The sequence below is a fragment of the Triturus cristatus genome, chromosome 4_1 (genome assembly GCF_964204655.1).
Source record: "Triturus cristatus chromosome 4_1, aTriCri1.1, whole genome shotgun sequence".
Lineage (NCBI taxonomy): Eukaryota > Metazoa > Chordata > Amphibia > Caudata > Salamandridae > Triturus > Triturus cristatus.
Window position 1 is genome coordinate 712,367,372 of NC_140585.1, and position 18,210 is coordinate 712,385,581.

The window sequence follows — 18,210 nt, forward strand, 5'->3', positions numbered from 1 at the left end:
AAAACATTCTAACTTGCTTTTAGGCATGTTTCCAAAATGATCAGATATGATCTCTGGGTTTCGTGCTCTCATTCACAGAGCTCACTTCACTGTATCTTCTGTTGCGGAGTTCCCAAATAAACCATCCTATGTGCACCTCTGCTCTTGAGGCATACACCAGACTCTGGTTTGTGATCCATTACTTGTATCCACTAAGCTCTTGAGCTAAGTCCTCAAGACCCCAAAAATCTGAATAGAAATGCATTTCTTCCACATAGACTTTACTTCAAGGCCACAATATGATTGTGTCAGTTGTGAAATGCTTAATACCAAAGAACAGCACACGCAGTGACTATCCAGTTATTTGCTAGAATGGAGCAGCATGAAAACTAAATTTAAAACCAATATGAAAATAGTCAGGCCTCAAAAGCAGTGTTGGAGGAATTTCCGATCCAACCGGAAACTAAGTTTCTGGATGAAATGTTAATTGCACATCCCGCCGGGATACTGCGCCCCACTGCTTCTGCCCCAAACTGCTGGAATCTCCAGATGGGAAACCAACTGAAATGGGTGACTGGCCAGATGCAGACATCCTGCTTGCCTTGGCAATGCTCCACATCTCAGTATTAGCCCCGGTATTGCGAATTTTTGGACAGGGAACACCTGCATGAGGGCCGAAGGGTGGAAAACAGTAGCACTGGGTCCGCTCAAAATATTTCTGCATAGAAGCAAAGCAAACACAAGCATTCTTTTTTAGGTCTCGCAGAGCCCAGCGCATGCGCTGGCTCAGAGAGACATTTTGTATGGGAGTTTTCAAAGTGCTGCTGGCTGGCCTAGCGCTTGCGTTCACGTGACGGTGCACGCGCGAACCGCTAGCCTTCAGCAGAAAACTCGTGCGTCATCGCGATCAATTTCGCTTTCAGAGCGATCGCGATGACGCACGCTTTAAATGCTTGTTTCTCCTGTAGTTTTTCCTGACCAGAGCAGGTCCTCTGTTCCATTCAGCGAGCTTCTCCTTCCCACTTCAGCTGCTTTGTCCTCCTGCTGTCTCCCAAACTTCCGTCAGTGTCCTTTCCCTGGGACAGAACCGTTCTAAAATTAGCCCTTTTCCACGGCATGGTCAAGTTAAAATGTGACACCGCCTCGCATGCCAGAGGCTCGGCAGGGCTGGGTCGGGTGCCCACTACTTTCGCTGTCCAGTGATATTTAAAGAGCAGACGCTCTTCCTCCCTCATCCCACAATCCAGCTCGAGTGGAGACCCTTAATCCCACCCCATCTAGTGCCACAGCTGCACCTGCCGGCCCAAGAGATGCAGCACCCACGTAGGACGTAAGTCAAGTCCGCGGGGCCCTCCAGGAAGTGACAACTTTATCCACCAGAACAGTTGTCGAATTGTTCGCTGCAAATCTGTCCCTACAGGCTGGCTCCTTGTTGAGTTCCACAGTGCAGACAAACTTTTTCCCATAAAGCCTCACACAGTGCGAAGAAGCAGGCCAGGTTGCTAAGAACAACAACAACTACACATTCGTACAACTCTGCGTGAATGGAGGCACACCCTGGTTGTTTTGGGAATAGGGTCATTTTCCATGCTGCGGATCAGGCACAATTAAGATGAAAGTGCTCGCTCCTCACATACAGAACAGCTACAGCACAGGACACACACGGGACACTTGCTGCGAACCAGCACTCAGAGTTTTTTTTGTTTTTATATTTGAACCAATTTTATCTAACATATTTAGATTTTTCAAAACCATGTCATGATTTGTGTAACTTTCCTCCTAATGGGAGAGGATGTTGCTGGTTTTGCTTGTTCAGTAGCCTTGTTCACCACAACAACTAAGTCAGGAGCCCCAATTGGACAACCTATATAGCCCAGCCACCAGTGACCATTAATAGGCCCGTGACACATCTCAGGCCTTGTACCCCAGCCTGAAGACCGAACTGTACCACAAACTATTCAGGAACAAGCTCCTCTGGCTGGCGTGTTCCACAACCCTCGGGACGACAGGGGTGCCAGCAGTGGAGGATACAGCGCCACCTCTCACATGCCACTGAACTCGACCTAACCTTGTCCTTTGGTACTTCCACCTGCTCCCATATAACTTTATTGTGGTGGTGCGGCGACGTGTGAAACTCCATAAAACGCCATCTGTTCCTTTATCAAACTACCGGCACAGGTACATTATAGCTCTCACAGCCAAGCCTTTTTTTATCTGATACCCGTGCAGGGACGTTATATTCAACACACTGAATTCAGAATCTGTTGTTCCAAATACTTTAAGACAACTTTAATTTGCAGGAAGACAGTGAATCTTAGCCTTCCTTGCTATGGCATCTCATACCTACAATGTGCTAAAAAAAACTTCATAATACTGCACCAGTCCTGCACTCTCTCTGGTGCAGCCATGCCGACTTTCATTCTAGAACAATGCAGAGGGCTTGCTTGTTTTTTTTACATTATTATGAGTGCTAATTTGGATGTTTGACATCACCAGAAGTGATCCCATATTATCTTTGCAAATAATGACCACAGGAAGTGAAAAGCTTAAAATCGTCTCAATGTAAATGTATAACAAGCATTGGCATAGCCAATAGGTCTCGCCTTTGGGACCTCATAAGTGTTTAGCCATGCAACAGTTGATGTTGTTGCACCAAGGATATTGTGCTGGATAACTAAACACTTATAAGGTCCCAAAGGCGAGACCTATTGGCTATGCCAATGCTTGTTATTAATTAGAAATGGAGAAGTCACAAGCACAGAGCGTCCAATAGGAATGCTTCTTTCTTTTGCTAGCATGTTTTTAAGTGTAAAACACTTTTTTATCCCAGTTTTTTTCCTTTAGTTTGCTTTTGCTAGACACTGGAAAACTTTTACCCCCATTCTTCAATTGTATCTTCCTTTTTTCAATTTGTATGTGAATCTCATCACCATTTTGAATGCGCTCTTGAGTCATTGGACTGTGATCAATGAACTTTCATCCAGTTGAGTAGAAGACATGTGTGCAATCTGTGTACATGACGACTTAAATTGATTTTTGGGGGTTTTCGTATTCTGTTACCTGCTAATAGTATATGACGAGTTTGTGCTCTAAGCTCTACAGCTGTTTGTCTGCTTTACCTTCCAGCTTCACCTAACAGAAACATAGCCTCTATATCTCCTTCACCTATGGGAAGGTCCCCCTTGAAGGTACGGTATAAACAAATGGTCTTTTTTCTGTTGTGTGCATGGGCAACGTTTATGGCCCAATATAAAGAATATACAGGAAGCAAACGTGCAGTTCTTGAAAAATAAATATATTGAACCCAAACTTTAAGAATGTGAAAGACCATCAGACTAAGCAATGGTGAAAGAATTATAGTGTTGAAGCAAAAGAAATAGACAGCTTACAATGTTTATATGGCATTTAGAAAAGTATAAATTAACGGTTTCATGGAATTCTTGATTAATTCATGATGAATGAAACATGATTTTCCTCGAACTATATTTTTTAAATTGAACGATTGTGCAACATTGGTATCAATACTTTTTTAACATAAGCTATTGTTTTCTGCTTTTTATAAACTTAGATTTTGATGCTGTTTATTGTTCCTTTGTGTACACGGTATATTTTTTTCCAGTGTTTTTCTCATTCACTTTGCACTTATTTCCACTGTCCTCTTTAACCAGATGCATTCGCTAACAATCAGTGCCCAACAGTAATATATGCTCTTACTCGGCTTTTGTCTTTTAATTGGATTCGATATTTTAATGTCTGTGAGCTGGTACATGATGCTTTTCTCCTGGTAATTTGTGCAAGGAAGACTAACGTGGATTGGTGGGAAGTGACCAGTTATCCCTGCGTCTCTACTATGATTCCCATCTTCAAGAAAGGGACTCAAAATTAGACATCACGCTTGTAACTGAGAACAATTTGATTGCATCCTTATGTATTGGCCTGACAATAAAGTACATTTTATGCAGACAAAATCCCTTGCAATGACCTGTCTGAGCCTCTGCGAGATGGACACTTTGTCTTTGAACACTGTCCCTCGGGACCTACCTGCCTATCTATATATCTGTTCCCTCACTGGTCATCTTAGCTCCACGATCAACTGACAGTACCATATCGGGGAATGCCCGATTAGTGCTGTATGCCAACACCCTGCAAGTCAAAGCCTTTGTGAAGTTAGGTGATCAAGAGGCGCCACCAAAGTACCACTACCCTCTGAATAGTAAATCTTTCAACCATCTGTAAAATATGGAATCCCTGAACTCTTGAATAACTCTCTCCACAAGACATTAGCAATTTAAATGGAGAAGGCTCCTTCCAAGGTATCTTAGTTGCTGGCTGCATCATTCCAAATCTTTAAAAAACACATTTTAACCGATAAAATTGGTAGGAAGTGCCACACTATAGTCATGAATATGCAACTGCTTAAAAAAATGTACTGATAAAACATCTCCTGATATTGCTCTAGTTATACCCCACATCCACAGCACTACAGATGTCCTGCATCCTGGCAAAAAGCCCCATTATCAAAGCTTCTAGTGAGCAGAGTGTGGAAAATATTGTGTTAATCCACACATTTTATAGTAGTGTCTGAATTTCATGTTAATTGACATAACAAATCCTTCTCTCGCTCTCTATAGCTTACTATATTGATCTGATTTAAAAATACCATTTACATTCCTATTCCTTTGTGCGATCAGTTTGTTTATTTGAAGCTCGAGAAGTTATGCATTACTATAAACATTGAAAATACACATAACATGTTGTAATCAACATACACCTAAATACACATGTATACATTTAATTCAGATAAAAGCCAGTACAGATTAAATGCGAAAAAGCATCTGTATATCACCACAGCTTACAGGAAATGAAACAAAATGGCATTTAATTAAGTGTATGCTAGTTGCATGAATGTTTACATTTTCTGAGGAATACTTCTAACCGAAGACTCCTCACCTTTAAAATATATCTGCAGAGCCAGACTTGCATCTGGAAGTTTGCATAGTAATATTCCCACGCGCCACTAGGTGCCACCAAGCAGCTCCTCAATGACTTTGTTCCACCCTGGAAGTACCAATGTCGAGCCACATATAAGTGCTGATGTCAGTTCCTTTCTTCCTGCTCATTTGAACGCAGATCCGGAGCTCTGCTCCTTTTTTGTCAGTTTGACCAGTTTTTCAATGTGAAGCCTAGTGTACAAGGGAACTATGTTCCCATCTAAAACTACAGGGTTCAAACCATGCCTGCCATGGCCTTCATTAAGAAATTTCGGTGATTAACCTGCACAAGTTGTGCCTAGCCGCAGATTCCTTAACTTAGAATATCCCCAGACTGGATCCGGAAAACATTTTTGCAGCAGCAACTCTGCGCGCCGGGGGACGGCGCCACACGACCCCGCCCTGACGTCGTCCACGTACATGACGTCAGCGAGGTCATATAAGTCCCTCCCGGCGCGCTGACGTCAGTTTCCTTCTTTTCTGCATGCAACCCGGCTCCGGAGTGTGCGGTTCCTCTGGCCTGTTTCCGGCCTTCTCGGGGAACAGTGTGCGATGCCTTTGGGCTTTAAAACTTGTAATTCCTGTTCGCGACAGATGTCCGCGACAGACCCGCATCTTATTTGTATGTGGTGTCTGGGCGAGAACCGTGACTCCACAGACTGAGAGGTGTGCCAACACCTGAAGCCCAAGTCTCGGCGCAAGCGCCGTATGAAGCTTCTCTCGGCGCGGTTATCCAGGTCGGAGTCGTCTCGCCCCCGGCTTCTTCAACAGCAGGTCCCTCCCACCGTCGTTTGGCCTCTTGGGTCCGTGGCCGCCGTTCGCCACTTGGTAAGTCGAGGCGCTTGTCGCCAAGGTCTTCGACCTCCCCTTCTTCTTCTGTTGTCAGGAGCTCTGGTTCCCGGAACGTTCCGGATGTGCGCTCCCAGCAGTCGCCCTACCCGCCCTTTCTGGGTGGGGGGGCAACTCGGGTCCAAATGGAGGCATATGCCGCAGCTTTGTAGGCCTCCCTTGGGCCCTCTCCTGTCCCTGGGGCTTCCTTGGGGCCTCCGCTTCTTGTGGGCTCTCCAACGAACTCGCCGGTGGGTTCGCCCTCGGCGCCAATTAAGCTATCCCCCAGGGACGTCAGAGATGTGGCACTTTTAGGACGCGGCCCAGTTGGGTCCCCCTCTGCAGTCCATGTGGAGTCATTAGGGCACGGCCTGCCGGGGTCCCCCTCTACGACCCACAGCGCCTCCGCCACGCCGCGTAGCCCCGCTGGGTTCCCTGCGGAGCTGCAGGTGGTTGCCAGTGCTCATAGCCCTGCTCTGAGCACACCCCAGGCTCCCGGTCAGACAGTCGCCTGTCCGGAGCCGGGGTCGGCGCCGAGTCGGAGCCTGTTCATATGCCCCGGGCTGGGCAGGTGGCCGCCTGTCTGGAGCCGGGGTCGGCACTGTACCGGCATCGGAGGCTCACCTCCTCGGCTCCGTCCCCGCTCCTTTCCCCGGAGTCGGAGCCTAGCATGGATAAGGTGGAGTCTGCGCCGAAAGCCTGTCTCGCTGGCTCCGGCGTCTGCTCCTTCCTTGGAAGGGGAGCTTGTCATTGTCCCGGCGCCAGATAGTGCAGAGTCGACGCCGGACGTAGCCGAGTCGGCGTCTAATGACGCGGGGTTGGCACCCACCCACTCGCGTCGCTTCAGCGCTGTGTCGACGCAGAATTTTGGACTCTTCTCCAGAGGCCTCGGGAGGGAGTTCGGCACCGTCTTCTTGCCTACCATCGCCGGACATACTGTTGCCTGTGCCCCCCTTGGAATTGGTTGAGCTTCCTCGGGAGCTCCCAGATCCGGCAGGCTCTTCGCCTCCTCCACTTCCGGCAGGCTCTTCGCCTCCCCAGGAGCAACGTCAGGATCCTCATTCTGCAATGGGACTCCCTTCTGTAGAACATTGGTCGCACCCTCACTGTCTAGGGAGGGTCAGTTTACAACACTCCCCCACTGATGAGTTGTTGTCTCCTCCACGGAGGGCTACCGAGGCCGGTGCGTCTTTTTTGAGGGTGGTTTCATTGGCCACCTGCATTTTGAGCATGCAACCTCCTTCTGCCCCCTTATCAGTCAACCCCTTGCTTGAGGTCCTTCCTCGGGGGTCCGGGACTGTGGAGCCGCTTCTACCCTTTGAGGCTTCCCTTTATGATACCCTCTTAGGTACCTGGGTCCGGCCGGCATCAGGTGATCCGGTGGCTCGTTCAGTTTTGCACCGCCACCGTCCAGCTCCGCATAATCCTGTCTGTCTTTTTGTACAACCTGATGTGCAAGGGATTGTGTTGCAGACTGCTTTCTCCGCCCTGCCTCCTCTAATGCTTCCTCCCTCTCTGGAGTCCCGATGGCTAGAGTCATGGGGCAGGAATGTCTTTGCCTCCTCTGGTGCGGCCCTATGATCCTTGAACACAATATGTGTTTTAGCACGGGCTACTTCTGCCCTGTGGGACTCTACAGAGTCTTTGCTTTCAGCCACCTCTGAAGGTGCTCGGGTTGAGCTCCTTTGCCTCCTCCGGGATGGCCGCGACCTTGCCGAATTCACAATCCACTCAGCTTTAGATACTGCGGATTCTTTGGGACGTGCTATGGCGTGCTCTGTTGCCTTAAGGCTTAACGCTTGGTTACGCGATAGTGTCTTCCCCGAAAATATCCGGGAGCGACTGGTTGACTTACCCTTTGATGGGGTTATGCTGTTTGATGCTCACGCCGAGTCAGTGGTTCATCGGCTCCTTGCGGGCTTTCGTCCTCACACTTAGGTCTTCTTAGGCCTTTCTTCCGTGGTGGTACTTTTTCATTTCGCATCCTTTAGCTGCGCTCTGTTTTTTACATGGGCGGTGAACCTTACGTCTTCTTTTCCTGTGGCAAGGGTGATTACCCTTTTATTGGCATCCCTTGGATGCGTTTTGCTTTGGGTTGCCAGTTGGTCCGTGTTCCACAGATGGCTGTGTCTGGTCCTCTGATTGTGGTATTGAGCCGGTGGCTCAGCTCGGTAATGTCATACGGCTCGGAACTTTTGCTCACGGGTTCGGTTGTTACTGTGCACTTTTGGCTTGGCTTATTACCCTAAGAGGTGTTCCCTGTTGTTTGGGGTATGCATACTCCATGTGGGGGTACTGGTATGCTATTATATAGCTTTGCTTATCTCACCTGGGCCTGGAGATCCTATGGGCTCCATGCGTTGCTTGGTGATCTGTTGTACGGCGTTCTAAATTTTCCCTGGTGCCATCTTCTTGCGCAATGGTCACCCTGCCTGTTGCCTGTTCCACCTCCTTGGGAGGTTTCTTGCGCTCCTCTTTAAAACGGCTCCTACCTGCCCTTACTGTATTAGGTATGCTCCGGTATGGACATGTTCATGCTCCTGGCTTGTTCTGTCTCTACATATTTATATGTTTATAAATTTATGTATATGTGCAGGTTGCTTTGGTATTCCTCTTCCTACATCGCCACCTCTTTTCGGGACTGCGATGTGTGGGGAAGCTTTTCTGAGTTTTTGCAAGTTGCTCATAGGTTCCTCCTTGCTTTCGCTTACTGGGGTGACAAATGCTCCTTTTTTGGGTGTTCCATACCGTACGTGCCTTTTCTGAAGTGTTTGGTCTCGGATTCTGAGGCTCTTTCCAATTGTTAACGCTACGCCTGCGGGACAGCTCTTATGAAGGCAGTGGTCCTTGACTACTGCCTGCAAGCCTATATTGTGGATTGTTTCTCGCTTTGGCTTCATACTGCCCGGTCGGGCACTCTTAAGCATTTTGTGTAAGCCACTTTGAGGTCTCTGTGGCTGTTTGCCTGCTGCGTGTTTCTACCTGCTTCAGTGGGTTTAACATGGATGCAGTTTGCCCCTATTTCCCCATTTTTGGGATTGAGTGTGCACTTGGCGTGTTTCTTGTCCCTCAGCCTATTCCAATCGCATTGTTCAGGTTCTAGCTCTTACTTTTGGTCTTTTGGCACCTGCACCTTCAGCCTTTCTTCTATGGGCTAGTCTGTTAGGCTCCGGTTGCATCTCTTCTGGTTCTTTTGAACCTCAGTCGGTGTCCTGATTGTGCGCCATTAAATGGAAATGGGCCTTCTTTCCTTGCTCTTGTATATGGCTCAGGCCATTCTATCTGCCCCTTTTTAATATGGGTATGGTGTAGTAGCATTTTGGCATTTTTAAGGATATCTGCCATCCCGTTATTTCCGCTCTTCCGAGCTGCTTGTGTTGCTGTTTGGCTGTTCCGCCACAGCCTCCCCCCTTTATCCGTCACTCTGTTGCCGGTTAGGATGCTTGGCGCTTTCTGTTGTCCTGTCGCAGACCCACCTCCCCTTTGGGGTATGGCTGTGGTATCTATTCTAAGTTAAGGAATCTGTGGCTAGATGTCTCTATCAGATGTACGAGTTACTTACCTTCGGTAACGATGTATCTGGTAGAGATGTTGTCTAGCCGCAGATTCCTTAACGGTCACCCAGCCTTCCCGCTCTGCGACAATCTTGCCAGGTGGGGTTCTCCACTGGCCTCTTTCAGTGACCATTGGTCTTTCTCTCGCGGGGGCTCAAATTGTTGCATCCCTTGAGAGTTGCCATGATAGCTGACTCCCTTTCCGGGATTTCCTACGTCTAAAATAATGCCTTTTGTTTAATCTTCACCAGGAGATTCATTTACTTTTCTTCTCCTGCTGCCTTCCCTTCCTCCCACCTTTATTGGCTCAGGGTTCTGGTCTCCTCTACAGTCGCCTTCCATGGGGATCTGTTAACTTCTGTTTCAGACCTCCATTACTAATAGGAGTAGTGCCAGTCTTTTCACTTTCCATTCCTTCCTGGACTGTTGTTCTCTCTGTGCTCCGTTCTTGTTGGACGGCACAGTTCTACATGATACTGACAGTCTATTTTTGACTGTTGTTCTGCATGGTGATAACAGTCAATTTCTCTCTGTTGAGATATTCTTCCCTTGTTGCACTTGGATAGGGTCTTCGCTTAGCTTGCAAGGTTCTTTCCCACAGCTTTTTCACTTATTTGTAGGCAGTGTCTAATTTGGTCTTTTACGATGGTGTCTTGCACCATCCTCCTTATTTATTTATGGATTTTCATCCATCGCACACTGTTCCCATACTTTCACAGTTTTGTTATTGGAGGCTCTGCGTTGTGTCGCGGAAAAGCTTCTCCGAAGAAAAGTGACGTCAGCGCTCCGGGAGGGACTTATATGACCTCGCGGACGTCACGTACGTGGACGACGTCAGGGTGGGGTCGTGTGGCGCCGTCCCCCGGCGCGCAGAAGTGCTGCTGCAAAAAAGTTTTCCGGATCCAGTCTGACGCCTCGTGATATTCTAAGTTAAGGAATCTGCGGCTAGACAACGTCTCTACCAGATACATCGTTACCGAAGGTAAGTAACCCGTACTTCTGGGCATGAGGCTCTATTCCAAGTCCTGTATGGAATGAGTCCTTATGCATCCAAAGACAGTTCAAGACCATGAAGCGAAGCAGTATGTCATCAAACATCAAAAGAAGCTATGCACGTCCTGCTGTAAGTCGAGGGTGAGACATGTATTCACTCTTGAGGCTGGTTCTGCAGCAAGTCCTCTTCACAGTGGAGGTCATTCGGTAAGTCAAAGTCCATGTTGAAGCAGAAACACTAGAAGTTGTATCAAGACTTAACCCCATCCCCTATTCTCTATCTATAGAGGAGTATCTGAAAGAGACACGTTAGTGATAGATTCCTTACCTTAGAATAACCCCAGGTGTCAGACTGGATCCGGAAACATTTCGGCAGCAGTACCCCTGCGCATCGGTAGGCGTCGTCGTACGGCTCCGCGTACGTCGCTGGCATCGTAGCCGCCGAGATGGCGTCATCAGAGCTACTTAGACGTGCCCACGCTTGCTGACGTCAGTTCTTTCTTTTACTGCGCAGCAACGCAGATCCGAGAGAGAGCGGTACCCCTAGTTAAAAGTTTTAGCTTGGTTTCTGACAACAACTTTTGTCATGTACTTGACTCCTGGTGCAATAGAGATGCCCGGGTTTAAGTCCTGTAGTGCATGCCATCGAAACATGTCAGTGTGGGACCCTCACGACGTGTGTCTCTTCTGCTTGGGGCACGCCCATGACCCCGAGGCGTGCCCCGATTGCCGGGCCATGGCACCGAAAGCTTTGCAGGAGCGTTCCCGAAAGTTGTCGGAGGTCCGGTAATCGGTTCCACGCCGATCAAGGTCCCGATCCCGTGGGAGGTCAAGGGACCGTTGCAGAGCCATCAGCATCGCTCATCGGAATCGGGGACAGGTAAGTCTAGGCGCCATAAAAAGTCGAAGAAGCCTCGTCGCGCTTCTTCTACCCCTCACCGGTCGTGGGACGCGGTGGAGAGGGCGGGTGGTAACTCCCCCGCGGCTCCGTTGGAGCCCCCACCATTGCCTGGGGTCTACCCTCCCTTTCCGGCGAGAACGCGACTTCGGACGAGGTGCAGACCTTTATGTCGGCCTTGCGCCATTTGTTTGCCCTGCCAGGTCCCTCCAAGCGCCTTTGGGCCCCGCGGATCCGTCTGAAGGGTTTGCCCCCATTCCACCACCTCTGGCCTTGGCTATGCCGGCACCCTACTCTGTGGCACCATCGGCTCTGGCCTCGGTCCGGGCGCCGGCTCCGGCCTCAGCGCCGGCCCTAGACCCGGCGCCGGGCGTGCTGACGCCGGACGGCGTCGACCTGGGACTGGTATCTTACCCTCCCATTCCATTTCTTGGGGGGCAGTTTATCCAGTTTCCCAGGGCACCTCGTCCTTAGCGGCCCCTTCAGCAACCGGTGGACGAAGGGGAATACTGGGAGGGGTCTGATGACCCTCTTGCAGCTCAATGCGAGGATGAGCCTGAGTGGGAAGGCGATGTGGAGAGTCCAGTGGATCTGGATTTCTCTGCACACCCTGGCACTCTGTCCCCTTCTTCCGTGGCCACGGAGGAGGTTGGGACTTTTTCGGTGGTTTTACGTCGGACAGCTGAGGCTCTTAACCTCGAACTCCCTTCTGTACCTATCAGGACCAATCTCCTGACTGAGGTCCTGCAGCCACAGTCCTCCTCTGCGGAGCCGTTACTGCCCTTCAATGAAGCGCTTACTGATATGGGCACCTGGATTAAACCTAACACAGGAGTCCCTGTAGACAAGCGTGTGGCCATCAGCCATCGCCCGGCGCCGGGTGACCCCAGCTTTCTCACACAACACCCGACGCCTGAGAGTCTGGTTGTCCAGACTTCTGCCTCACCGAGTGCATTCCCTTCTGCTCGTCCGGACAAGGAATCTAGGAAACTGGAGCAATCTGGGAAAAAGATTTTCACATCTGCCAGCTCTGGGTTGAGGGCTGTAAATACTGCGTGCCTGCTAGGCCGCTATTCCCATTCTGTGTGGAACACTGTGGCACAGGTGCTGCCTCAGTGCCCTGTGGAAGCACGGGCGGTTCTCTCCGGAGCCATTACCGAGGGGAGAGATGCTGCGAAATGTACTATTCATTGTGGACTTGACACGGCCGATTCTCTTGGTAGGGCACTTTCCGCAACTGTGGCACTCCGCTGTTATGCTTGGCTCCGCACTACTGTCTTCCCTGGGGATGTCCAAAACACCCTGTTGGACATGCCCTTTGACGGTACATGCCTCTTTGGTGATAAGGCGGATAGCACCCTGGAACGCTTTAAGGACTCTCGGGCTACAGCCCAGTCTTTGGGTCTCGCCACCACGCATACTCCCTCGGGGTCCGCTTTTCGGTCCTTTCGAGGTCAAGGTCGGGGCGCCCAGGCGTGTTCTTTTCAGACCCGCAAGTCTGCGCAGCACCAGTCTAAGCACAGCCGTGGACGTGGGACCCGCTGTGGTGGATCCCGGGGACAGCGGACGGGTCAGTCCACCGCCTCCCCTGTTGCCGCAGCCTCTAAACCTTCCTAGTCTGGTGTTTCAGGCCCACCTGAAGCCAGTAGGTGGCAGGATTCGCCATCACCTTCCCCACTGGCGCTCCATAACCTCAGACAGGTGGGTTCTGCAAATAGTCCCTCCCCTTCAAATCTACCCCTCCAGCCATGCCACCTCAGTACCACCGCATGTCGGGGAACACTTGGCACTTCTCCAGCAGGAAGTTATAGGCCTCTTGGCCAAGGGGGCCATTGAGTGCGTTCCGACGCCAGAAGTAGGTCGTGGTTGTTACTCCCAATACTTCTTGGTTTCAAAGAAGGACAAAGGTCTGCGCCCTATCTTAGACCTCCGGAATGTCAATAGCTTCCTCCGGAAGGAGAAGTTCAAGATGCTCACGCTAGCTCCGGTTTTGTCTGCTCTAGACCCGCAAGACTGGCTGGTAGCGTTGGACTTGAAGGAGGCTTATTTTCATGTTCCCATCCTGCCAGCCCACCGGCGCTACCTACAGTTCACGGTGGGCCACGAGCACTTTCAGTTCACCGTGCTCCCTTTCGGCCTTACCAGCGCCCCTCGGGTGTTCACAAAAGTGATGGCGGTGGTCGCAGCTCATCTGCGCAAATCAGGGGTTTCAGGCTTCCCCTATATTGACGACTGGCTGTTGAAAGCGGGCTCGCCCCAGGCAGTCGTGTCCCACCTTCAGACTACGGACGATCTCCTGCATTTGCTGGGGTTTTCCATCAACATGCCGAAGTAGCACCTGATTCCTTCTCTTCATCGGAGCGGTTCTAGATACGGCGCAGTTTTGGGTTTATCCTCCCAAACAACGAGTCTGGGTCACTTGGGCTATGATTCCGATCTTTCAGTCCTGGTCTTGGGTTTCGGTCAGGAAGACACTGAGGCTGCTGGGCCTCATGGCCTCCTGCATCCTGCTGATCGATCATGCCAGATGGCATATGCGGGCTCTGCAGTGGGGCCTGAAGTTCCAGTGGATGCAGCCTCGGGGGAACCTGTCCGACTACGTCCAGATCTCAGAGGGCAGTGCACAGGACTTGCAGTGGTGGCTCACGAACCAGCGTTGGGTCAGAGGCAGATCCCTCTCCCTTCCCCAACCGGAGCACACAGTAGTGATGGACGCGTCCCTCCTGGGATGGGGCGGCCACATGGGAGAGGCGGAGATCAGAGGTCTCTGGTCTCCGGCGGAGTGCAAGCTCCATATCAACCTTTTGGAGCTCAGGGCGATCCTACCTGCACTCAAAGCATTCCTTCCCTCTGTCAAGGGGAGAGTAGTGCAGGTGTTCACAGACAACACCACCGCCATGTGGTACTGCAACAAACAGGGCAGGGTGGGGTCGTGGACCCTATGTCAGGAGGCTCTACGTCTTTGGATGTGGCTGGAACGTCAAGGCATTTCCTTGGTGGTTCAACACCTGGCATGTTCACTGAACACCAGGGCGGTTGATCTCAGCTGACGGTGCATGTTGGATCACGAATGGCGTCTTCACTCGGAGGTGGTGCAAGGTCTCTTTCAGCAGCGGGGAGAACCTTGGTTAGATCTATTCGCCACCGAAGAGAACGTGCAATGTCAGCAGCTCTGCGCGTTGGAGTTTCCAAGGCGGCACTCGCTAGGTGACGATTTTCGCCGCGAGTGAAGTTGCGGCCTGTTGTACGCCTTTCCGCCTATACCACTTCTGCCCAGAGTGCTGAAGAAGATCAGGCGCGACCGGGCCCAGGTCATTCTTGTGGCACCGGACTGGGCTCGAAAAGTTTGGTATCCCGTGCTACTCAGTATGAGCATGGATCCCCGATCCGACTGCCTCTTCGGGAGGATCTCGTCGCAGCAACAGGGGACGGTCCTCCACCCAAACCTATCTAGCCTCCACCTCCTTGCGTGGAGATTGAGCGGCGACAGCTGATTCCATTCGACTTGCCTCCCGAAGTCTGTAATCCCTCCACTAAAACGGTGTATGCCTGTCGGTGGAAAAAATTGTGGCATGGTGCGCAGCAAAATCTGTTGATCCTCTTGCTGCCCCTCTTTCTGAGGTCCTATTGTTCCTCCTTTCTTTGGCCCAGCAGGGCTCTGCTTTGGGCACTATCAAGGGCTACCTCTCTGCTCTTCCAGCCTTCCTTAGGTTGCCTGATCAGCCCTTTCTTTTCAAGTCCCCGGTTGTCAATAGATTTCTCAAAGGCATTACTCACCTTTTCCCTCCTATTCCTTTTGTGATGCCTCAATGGGATTTGAACCTGGTTCTCAGATATCTCATATGTGCTCCATTTTAGCCTCTTCATAACTGTCCTTTGCGGTTATTGACTTTGAAAACTGTCTTCCTGGTGGCCATCACATCCGCTCGGAGGGTGAGCTTCAGGCTCTTTCCTGCAAACCTCCTTTCCTGGCGATTCATCCGGACAAGGTTGTTCATTGACTGCGTCCCTCCTTTCTACCAAAAGTAGTCTCTGCCTTTCATCTCAGGCAAACTGTAACTCTGTCCGCTTTCTTTCCGCCTCCGCACCCTTCAAGAGAAGTGGAGAGACTCCACCGTCTGGACCCAAAACGTGCGCTCTCGTTCTATCTCAACCGCACACAACAGTTCCGGGTGGATAACCAGCTCTTTGGTGGCTACGCGGGCTCCAAGAAAGGTCGGGCTGTGCACAAACGAACTATCTCCCGGTTGTCTTGTACATTAAAGCCTGTTACTCTCTGGCTAAAAAGGAACCTCCGGTAGGGCTGGGCGCCCATTCTACCAGGGCGACAGCAGCTACCACAGCGTTGGGACGTGGTGTCCCCCTGCAAGACATCTGTCAGGCGGCCACTTGGGCCTCGTTGCATACTTTCACTAAGCACTATTGCCTTGACAGTAGGGGTGGGCGGAATTTGCGTAATTGTGTTACGCAAATCTCCGTGAAACGGTAAAAAATCTCCGCGAACACGCAGAAATTTCGCGAGCACGCGGAATTGCTTGTTCGCGATGCTTTTTTCCTGTTCACAATTGCTGTTTGCGTGCTCGGGGAGAAATATCTCGCGAACACGCATTTTGAGAACGCGAACAAGCAAAAAGTTCGCGAAATCGCGGAAAGCAGACTTTTGAGCAATTTCGCGCTCTCAGCGGAACGCGAAATTACGCAAATTCCGCAAATTCCGCGAGCGGAACGGAATTTACCGCCCAGGCCTACTTGACAGTCAAGTCCGGAGTGACGGCTTCTTTGGCCGTTCGGTTCTCCGTGACTTTCTGGTGTAATCTCACTTTGCAGGCCCACCACCGGGGTTGGTATTGCTTGGGTATGTATTCTAAGGTAAGGAATCTATCACTAATGTGTCTCTTTCAGATGCACAAGTTACTTGTGTAACAATATATCTGTAAGAGACATTAGTTAGTGATAGATTCCTTACCGCCCGCCCATCCTCCCTGTTCTGGGAACTGTTCTCTAGGGTTCAGGTCATCCCTTTCAGGGCCCTAGCTCTATTTCACCAGTATCCGGTCTCTGGCATGGCTCTGCGCTTCTGGCGCGGAATAGTTGTGTACAGTACTGACATCAGCGCGTGTGGGCGCGTCAAAGTAGCTCTGACGACGTCATCTCGGCGGCTACGACGCCAGTGACATACGCAGGTGTACTGTTGACAAAAAGTTTCCGGATCCAGTCTGACGCCTGGGGATATTCTAAGGTAAGGAATCTATGGTAAGGAATCTATCACTAACCAATGTCTCTTACAGATATATTGTTACACAAGTAAGTAACTTGTGCTTTGAGGGCATCAAGATGCCACTCAATTCTGCTCCTGATCCTTGATCGATGAGCTGATCTCACATTTGATCTTTATGCGCCCTACTTTTTTGGTGCCATTTGCTATGCCTTCTTTGGTCAAGCCCTTTAGGGAGACCCTGCTTTGTACTCTGCTGGCTCCCTCTGGTGCACCTTCATGTTCCAAGGATCCAAAGTGGCCTTCAGTTGGGTTATTGCTAGCGGATCTGTCCTCTGACTCATCTGAGCCTCTGAAATCCATCTCTGGTTCTGCACCAGCTATGGTGCCGACTTCCATTCCGGCTTTGGCATTTGCTCTGTTTCGTTCTTTGTCAGCACCAGTCTTGACATCACCAGAGTGGATTCTCTGATGACTCCATTATCCTACCAAGAGCCCTATTGATCTCAACCCAACTGAGGTTGCGCTCTGACTCCACTCTAGTGGGCTTGGTTTCTGTACAATTTGATTCAAACTAAGCACTTCTGTACCATGAAGCCATCCTCAGTTGCTCCACAAGCCTTTCAGTTCTGACTCTGACTAGAATTTGCCACCTCTTGGAGATGCCTATCGAGATGATAGAGATGATTTACTCCCAGATTATCATGATGACAGCATATTTAATAGAGACCAGAGGCCTTGATGTCCCCCTTGGGCTGCCAGTGGAATAGAATTCTTCCTTTAAAATAGTTATCAGTCATGTTTCTAAGATCCTGGATTTACAAATTCATTCTGTTGAGGTTATACCAAATGTGCTTACTGAAGTTCCCCAGCCTGGGCCATCTCCCTCTGAGACCTATCTACTGTTCAGTGAAGCAGTAACTGACACCCTTTTAGGCACTTGGTTGACACCTTTCTCATGCCCTCCATGGACAGACAGTGGGTCATATGCCATAGATTGGCACCTGGCGATGCTGATTTTCATGTGCAGCATCCTATGCCTAAGGGTTTGGTGGTCCATGCTCCTGAAAGCAAGGTGAATGCTAATTTCTATGGCAGTGGTTGCCGCCCATCTTTTGAGGTTGGCAATACCAGTTTTCCCATATTTTGAAGATTGGCTTTTGAGGGCGGTGTCACCACAGTCAGTTAGAGACCTCCTCTAGATGACAGCGAGCCTCGTGACATTGTTGAGGCTCTCAATCAACGAGCTGAAGTCACACCTGGCTCCTTTGCAGAGGCTTCCTTTTATAGGAGTTATTCTTAACATGGGGAATTTGAGGGTCTTTCCTCCAATGCAACAATGGTCCTGGATCTCCTTGAGAGCAGATCTGAGGCTTCTTGACCTGTTAGTCTCATGCATCCTGCTTGCCCACTTCCCCAGGTAACATATGCGGGCTCTGCAGTGGAATCAGAAGTCTCAGTGGGTCAAGCACCAAGGACACCCTGTGGACATCATTCAAGTTTTGGAGAAGACTGCAAAAGAACTGCAGTTGTGACTGCTTGACCACAACCTGACTAGCAGCAGACCCCTATGCAGTGCTGTAGGGTGACAAATGCATCCCTGCTGGGTTGAGGAGGCCATCTGGGTGAGGATGGAGATCAGAGGGCTCTGGCCTCCTGTAGAATCCTGGCTCCACATCAAACTGTTAGAGCTGCAGCCTATACGCTTAGTATTGTAGGTGTTCCTACCAGCTACAAGGGAAGGTTGGTGTA

At 50.3% G+C, this 18,210-nt stretch overlaps 1 protein-coding gene across 3 annotated transcripts in view; it reads left to right on the plus strand.

Moving 5' to 3' along the window:
* DOCK4 (dedicator of cytokinesis 4) overlaps positions 1-18,210 on the plus strand; it is a 1,768,257-nt gene that overhangs the window by 1,716,107 nt on the left and 33,940 nt on the right. For all 3 annotated transcript variants that reach the window (XM_085653188.1, XM_085653189.1, XM_085653190.1), the window contains one exon: positions 3,106-3,167. In XM_085653188.1, coding sequence (XP_085509314.1) covers positions 3,106-3,167 — 62 coding nt within the window. The remainder of the gene's footprint in view (positions 1-3,105; positions 3,168-18,210) is intronic.